Raw genomic sequence first — 7,043 nt, forward strand, 5'->3', positions numbered from 1 at the left:
TTACACAGGATTTAAACTCACAGTTGTCCTTGGTCCCATGCTTTCAGCTAGAAGTGAGTTTCTAGGAATGCTATAAGTTAAGGAATAATGCCTACTTCTCTTTTGCTGACAGCTTTTCCAACACACCTTTCTTCCTCCACCTCTGAAATGCATCATTGTCAAAGAAGGGTTTGTAACTGGCCACCTCTGGAGAATATCTGGACTGGATTTATTTTTGTTGAGGATTGCACAAGATACACAAGGCAGGCTGCTATAAGGCTTTTGTCAACAAAGGGATGTCAGCCAAACGAGTGTTCTCTGAGCCATGCTCCTGTTCTGGTCAAAACCCTTGCTGGGCAATTCTGAAAACATTTTAAACACAGTGCTTTAAGCTTGGTTGAAGGTTTTTCTGCCTTGATTAATTACATTCATTTTTTGGGGGTTGTTAAATCCACGTTAGACTTCAGCTAACAAATTTAAATTTGATAGGCAGGGTTTTACTGCTGACACCTGACCACTGCTTTAAAAATCTACTGAAGGTAATAGCCTACCTCATACATATGTCCTACTGAACATGAGCAGTTCTGTAAAATTTGACATGTGAGATAAATACAGGTAGTTTAAACAACTTGTAGTATGCTAGTTTTTATGCTGCAAAACATACTGAAGTTTAATAATATTATCTTTCTCATTAATGTGAGTAGCAGAATTAGAATTCTAACTCTGTTTCCAGGGATTTCTCTGCAGGCTCATTACCTGGTTTTAATATCATTTAAGGCAGAAAGGAAAAAAAAGTAAAACATTCTGCATTAATAGCTGTTCCAAGCTTTAAGGCTAAGACAACTCGTATGTAGTGATTTCTACACCTCTGCTTTAAGTGCCACATCAATGGGAAATAAGCCCACTTTTACTTCAGTAACTTATTATTATTATTTTATTATTATTACTACTACTACTTTGTTTAGGCAGGAAATACTGGTTGTACTATTTCCCTTCCTTTCCCATATTTGTCCTTTATGGAACACTTAAAAATCATACCCAGGGATTTTGTGTGTTACATGCATGGCAAAGCACCATTATGTAGTGAAATTGTAGCACTAGGCTGTTTCTTGCTATCTTGAGCAGGATATATTCATATAGAGAGATGCTGTGAAGTTGCAAGCCTTGTTTTTGTCCTCCCCTATCGATGTATCTCAGTGACCCAGAAGTAAGGGCTCTTAGTGACCTGGCTAGATAAAAGTGGGTATTTTGTGTCTTTTTGCTGCTGCTTCTTCCCCTTAATCAGCAATTCTGGAAGCAAGCCACTAGAACCAGACATGCTGCCTCTGTGCTGCAACTCTGATGTGACTAATTACATCAAAAACTTGGTTTTAAAGTGCTCAACACTGCTTGGTGGAGATAGCCCCTGTCCTGTCATGTTTTTCTGATTCTGCAGGGTGAGTTTCTATTACAGAAACACTATAGGTGGAACTAGCACCATGGCAAGCCTGTACTTCCTCATTTTGGCTGCCACCCTTTCTAAAGCCATCGAGCAACATCCATGTGCACAAAGGCACGCAGTGAATCCACCATCTTCTTGGGTTGCCATCCATTGTTGAAACAAAATAAGAAAGGCAAAGCAGCCTTTTTAGCTGTGGGTCAGAGTGGTGAGCCAGAGGGATCTGTGTGGATGCTAAATTAGGTGCTGCTGCACTGAAAAGCCACCAAAAAATTCCAGCAAAGCACCAGGCTGACCAGCAAACGAGTGAAGAGCTATGTCCTGTGGAAGAAGGGAGGCACCTGCTTGGCAGATCTGGAGGAAATATTGCATTTGTTTACTATTTTGTAGGTTTTTTCATAAAGCAAAACGTCTCTATTGTGCAGAAGTGATGTAAATTTACCACCTCTCTGCCAAATTAAATCATTCTATTTATCACCAGGTAGTAAGAATGAGGTTTGAGGGAAGCATTTTTTTTTTATACTAACTGCATCACTCCTTATTTCTTTTTGTTGCATACCTATACTTGGAAAAGAGTCTAATGCTTCATCATTTGAACTCTGATGGGACAGTGTGACAGTAAGACCCACAAACAACAAAAAAATTAATGGATGATGATTTTAAGAGAAAACTTAAGCTCTTTATTTCTCTGTATTTATGGCTTGCTTCTCCTTCAATAAGAGAAATGTTTCAATAATATGATGAACTGGGAAAGGAAGAAAAGAAGTAGAGGGCTAAATGGTGATTGTTGTAAATTTGGTATTTAATTCCTACTTTTGAACCTCAGAAACTATTTTAAATCAACTTTGACGGATAAATGCAAGTAGCAGTTGCCACTTTCAAACAAACACAAAATAAACCAACAAAGGAAAAAAAACTAATACTGATCTTGGGTTCCCAAATGCAGCCCCAGATTGAATTCTGGGTTTTATGGACTGTAATATTTACCAAATATGCAACTGCAATTAGTTCTGATATATCACAAACTGGGTGTTTCCTACAGTCCATAGTACTGGGAAGGCCAATATAAACATCTAAACTAAAATACATCATGACTACTGTTTGTGAAATGCATGAACTATATTTTCCTCTCTTTACAGTATTTCAGGATAGAAAATCTGTGACTTTAAGATATGTTACTTGACTCTATTATTTTAAACGAAATTCTTTCAAAATTAAAGACAGAACAAAATTAACTTGAGAAAAATGTTTGAGATTTATGATGACATTTGGTGACACTTGGCTTGCTCAGCATCCTGAATTTCAGCCAGCTGAGGGTTGATTCTAACCCTACATGTCAATGGATTGGGATATGGACATTGCCAGGGCAGTGGTTTTTAAAGCAGCTTTTCATACTCTTAAGGAGGTTTCCCATTCACACCTCAGTGTGGGTAATTCCATCTTTAATGGATTTAGTTGCTACATGTCATTTTCTCAAGCCCAGAGCAGCTGGGTGTTATGAGATTTTGACATTTAACAGCCAAGAAACAAACTACACTTTAAAGCAGGGAAGCTGCAGCTTATGCTAATTATTCTACATGCTCAGATATGCAAATGACAGTGAAGTAGATGCTTCTCTTTTCTTCCTTTTTCTCGCTTCTCATCCTCCCTTCAAATCTGTGTCAGGAGAGAACAGCTTTTCCCTGTACCTAACTATTGTTTTCATACGGTATCTTTTGAATAGTGACTCCAGCCAATGATGATTGCTTTTGTAAAAAGATAATTACAAATCTGATTTTTGAAAGACTTGAATCAAGTCTTAGCATGAGAAATATTTCTCTCTGTATTCCCAGCAGGATCACAGCTTGCAGGGCTCAATGTACTCAGATCTCCCTAGTCAGTGTCAAGCCTAACATAGACTGCACTATGTTAAACCAGTCTATTAAATGTAACCTGTTCTAGGGGAAACAGCAAGCTCATACCTTTCATCCTCCTGTTTTGCAGGTGGTAAGGTGAAGGTGAGAGGAAGAGAAGGTGGAGATGGAACTGCCAAATCATGCCAAACAACTGCTACTGCAGCTGAACCAGCAACGAGCCAAAGGTTTCCTCTGTGATGTGATCATTGTGGTAGAAAATGCCCTGTTTCGTGCCCATAAGAACATCCTGGCAGCCAGCAGCATGTATTTCAAATCCCTTGTTCTGCATGACAACCTGATAAACTTAGACACGGACATGGTGAACCCCACTGTGTTCCGGCAGATCTTGGACTTTATTTATACTGGTAAGCTCTTAACGACTGACCAGCCTGGTGAACAGAACTTTAATGCTCTCCTCACCGCAGCAAGCTACCTCCAACTGCACGACCTGGCAGCTCTCTGCAGAAAAAAGCTGAAGCGGAACAGCAAGTCCTTTGCTGGCAAGGCCGGTGGCCTTGGTGTTGGGAGATCTGCCAGAAGTCAGAGACTTTCCACTGCTTCAGTCATCCAAGCTCGCTATTCAGGGTCAAATGAGGGGTTGAAGGGCTCACACACAAAGGAGCTGTCAAAGGGAAAGCTCTCTGATGACGAGGTCTTCATCAGTAGCTCCAACCAAGAGAATTGTCACTCCTTAAGCAGGGGAACCAGCAAAAACGGTGGTGGGAGCAGCAGTGCGAATGGGAGCACCGGTGACCAAGAACTAGGCCTTGACCTGTCCAAAAAAAGCCCCTCACTCCCTGTTGCAGCCTCCCACGATGACACGCAGCACAGTGAAAGCCAGCATGGCTCTCCCCAATCTGCCTCAGCCCCTGCAGCCAACAGTGCCTCATCGTTTGACGAGTCTGGCGTCGGAGCCCCCCACAGCATGGCGGACAGCAGCGACCCCATGGAGATGGATCTGAGCGAGGAGTGCCACCACTCACTGACAGAGAGCAGCCAGCGCAAGGGCCTCCGGTCCCGCAAGAAGGAGTGGATCAAGAAAGACAACGCCTTTGACCGAAAGGAAGGGGGCAAAGACAGGGATGAGGGTGAAGGGCTGCCCAACGGTATCCTGCTGGGACCCTTGTCCAAGTCTGTGGAGAGGAGCCTGGCTGGGGCCTATGGGGCAGATCTGCCCTACCCATGTAAGGAGGAGGTAGAAAACGGTAAGGAGAACAGTGACGACAGCGGCCAGAGCGAGAGTGAGAGTGGCGGCCACACCAGTGCCAATTATGTCTACCGGCAGGAGGGGTTTGAGCCAGTGGCCTATGGTGACAACCTGTATGTCTGTATCCCCTGTGGAAAAGGCTTCCCGAGCTCAGAGCAGCTCAATGCCCACGTGGAAACGCACACCGAGGAAGACCTTTACATCAAGGAGGAAGGCACATACGGCAGCAAGGATGAAGCTGAGGATTTGTCCAACCCCAATCAGTCCTACGCTGCGGAGTCCCGGCCCTTCAAGTGTTCAGTGTGTGAGAAGAGCTACAAGGATCCAGCCACGCTGCGGCAGCACGAGAAGACTCACTGGCTGACACGGCCCTTCCCTTGCAACATCTGCGGCAAGATGTTCACGCAGCGGGGCACCATGACACGGCACATGCGCAGCCACTTGGGGCTCAAGCCCTTTGCTTGTGAGGAATGTGGGATGCGCTTTACCCGACAGTACCGACTAACAGAGCATATGCGTGTCCACTCAGGAGAAAAACCTTACGAATGTCAACTGTGTGGTGGGAAATTCACCCAGCAGCGCAATCTGATCAGCCACCTGCGAATGCATACCTCTCCCACATAAGCCAAAGACTCCAGAATGAGCTTCAAGCCCATCCGCAGTGATTTACCTTTCTGTAGACTTGCTGCTTAAAAAAAAACAAAAAAGAAAAAAAAAAACAAAAAAGGGGGCAACTCCCCATACTCTGTTCAGTCATGAGAGGCCTAAACAAATGTAGCTTTAACATTTAAAAAAAAAAGTTCATTTTTTCCCCTTTTTTAAAAAAAAGAAAGGTCCACAGCCAAGCTGATGCATTTAGTCCCAGTCTCCCTTCAAATTTTGATGACCTGGCAAGAAATACCTCTTCTTTTTGCACACATCAACTTCATTGCCATATTGCTTATCTGGAGCAGGTAGGGGGACCTTGGGGAACTTTCACCCTCTGCTGGCTCCCTCCTCCCTGCTCTTTCTGTGTTCCTGTCACTGTACTCACCTCCTCTCTTAAAACCAAACTCAGTAGGGGTATTTCTTGCCATTAAAAAGAAAACAAAGTACACCTTTTCAGTGGCCTAAGTAGCTGTGAAATAACAGCGTTCTCAAGTGCAGAAGCTGTGTCTGTGGACCATCTCACAGGGTTGGCAGCCCCTCCAGAGACTGTGGGCAAGCCACAGCAGTGGTGGAGCCCACTCCCGTTCCCTGGGCTGGTGATGGTGGGGGGAGCAGCTCCCAGGGCTGCACCAGCCCCAATACTTCACTTAAAGAAATGGCGAAGCCTCCCTTACCATCCCTCCCCATTTCGGTTTTGATCTTTGTCCTTGGCACACGTAACCACGTGCCACCTTCTCCCATCAAACACGCAAACCTCTTTTGCCTTACCCATGACTGAACAGGGACTGGATGCCCTGGGAATTTCTTTCAGTGAGCAGGGGGTCGTCTTTACTTTTCTAGTAGTTTCGTATGAATATTCTTTGCTTAGAGGTACTTGTTTTATTAAAGGAAAAACCATTGTAACGTTTATGTGAATGTTTGAACTGGAAGGTCTGAGGTTAATTCTAGGGTGGGTGGGTGGGGAGGGGGTTTGATGTAGGCTGGACTTGCTACAAGTTCCATAGGTACTTTTTTATTATTTTTTTTATTTTATTTTTTGTGTGTGTGTATGTTTTTAGCTTTCCTCCCTCACTAAAGAGCAAGTCTGTGTGGACAGACTTGTTACCTTTGCTACCTCTTGAATTCATGAGAACAATAAGATGGTTAGTGAAAGATTAGGCATTTTTTTTCTTTTATTGTAAGTAATTAAATGTAAAAAAGTAGAAGCTAAATTAAAGTTAAGGGATTTTTACCACCCCGTCCTTCCATCAAAAGTCAACTAGAGAAATGTTAAAGCAAAGCTTGGCCAAAGACAAAGAAAAAAGTACACTGAGTTAGAGGCTGTGCTGGCTGCTTGGACTGGCTCAATTCGCAGTCTCTTGCCTGTCTGTAGTCACTTTTAGATAAAAGCAGAAAACTTCTCTGAGCTTTTTGGGCCCTTTCCAGCTTTGTTTATTGAGTCTGGATACTATGGGGAGGGGAAAATGTCCCCCTCATCTTCCACTCCCCCAGCACATCTGGGTCAGTCTGTAAACACCTGGCAGGACAGAGGGTGAGGGCATAGCAGCCTATAATTTACTAGAATCCAGAGTGCAATAAGGTGGGGGAGAGGAGGAGAAAGCAAACCAAAGTGTTTCATATCCTCCCTTTTAGACAATTTAACACACGCACACAAAAAAAAAAAAAAAAAAAGAAAAAATGAAAAGAAAAAGAAACAAAATGTTCTTGCAACATCTGCCTAAGACATCACAGCCAACAGCTGCTATTGGTTTAGGAGAGAAGACAGAGAACTTTGCCCACTGATTCTTGGCCCCCTTGACTTTGTTGGCGTGACCTTGTGGAAAGCTATGGCTTATTTCAAGCCTCCCGTGACTGTGGTGGTAAAAATTCACAGCCA

General features: G+C 43.5%; 1 protein-coding gene across 6 annotated transcripts in view; it reads left to right on the plus strand.

Annotated features, from left to right (window-relative positions):
- The window catches only part of HIC2 (HIC ZBTB transcriptional repressor 2), a 70,749-nt gene extending 65,466 nt beyond the window's left edge, over positions 1 to 5,283 (plus strand). For all 6 annotated transcript variants that reach the window (XM_088175832.1, XM_014894576.2, XM_088175835.1 and 3 more), the window contains one exon: positions 3,401 to 5,283. In XM_088175832.1, coding sequence (XP_088031958.1) covers positions 3,437 to 5,143 — 1,707 coding nt within the window. In that variant the 5' untranslated portion in view covers positions 3,401 to 3,436 and the 3' untranslated portion in view covers positions 5,144 to 5,283. The remainder of the gene's footprint in view (positions 1 to 3,400) is intronic.
- Positions 5,284 to 7,043: the final 1,760 nt, after the last annotated feature.

The sequence above is a fragment of the Sturnus vulgaris genome, chromosome 19 (assembly GCF_052056855.1).
Source record: "Sturnus vulgaris isolate bStuVul1 chromosome 19, bStuVul1.hap1, whole genome shotgun sequence".
NCBI lineage: Eukaryota > Metazoa > Chordata > Aves > Passeriformes > Sturnidae > Sturnus > Sturnus vulgaris.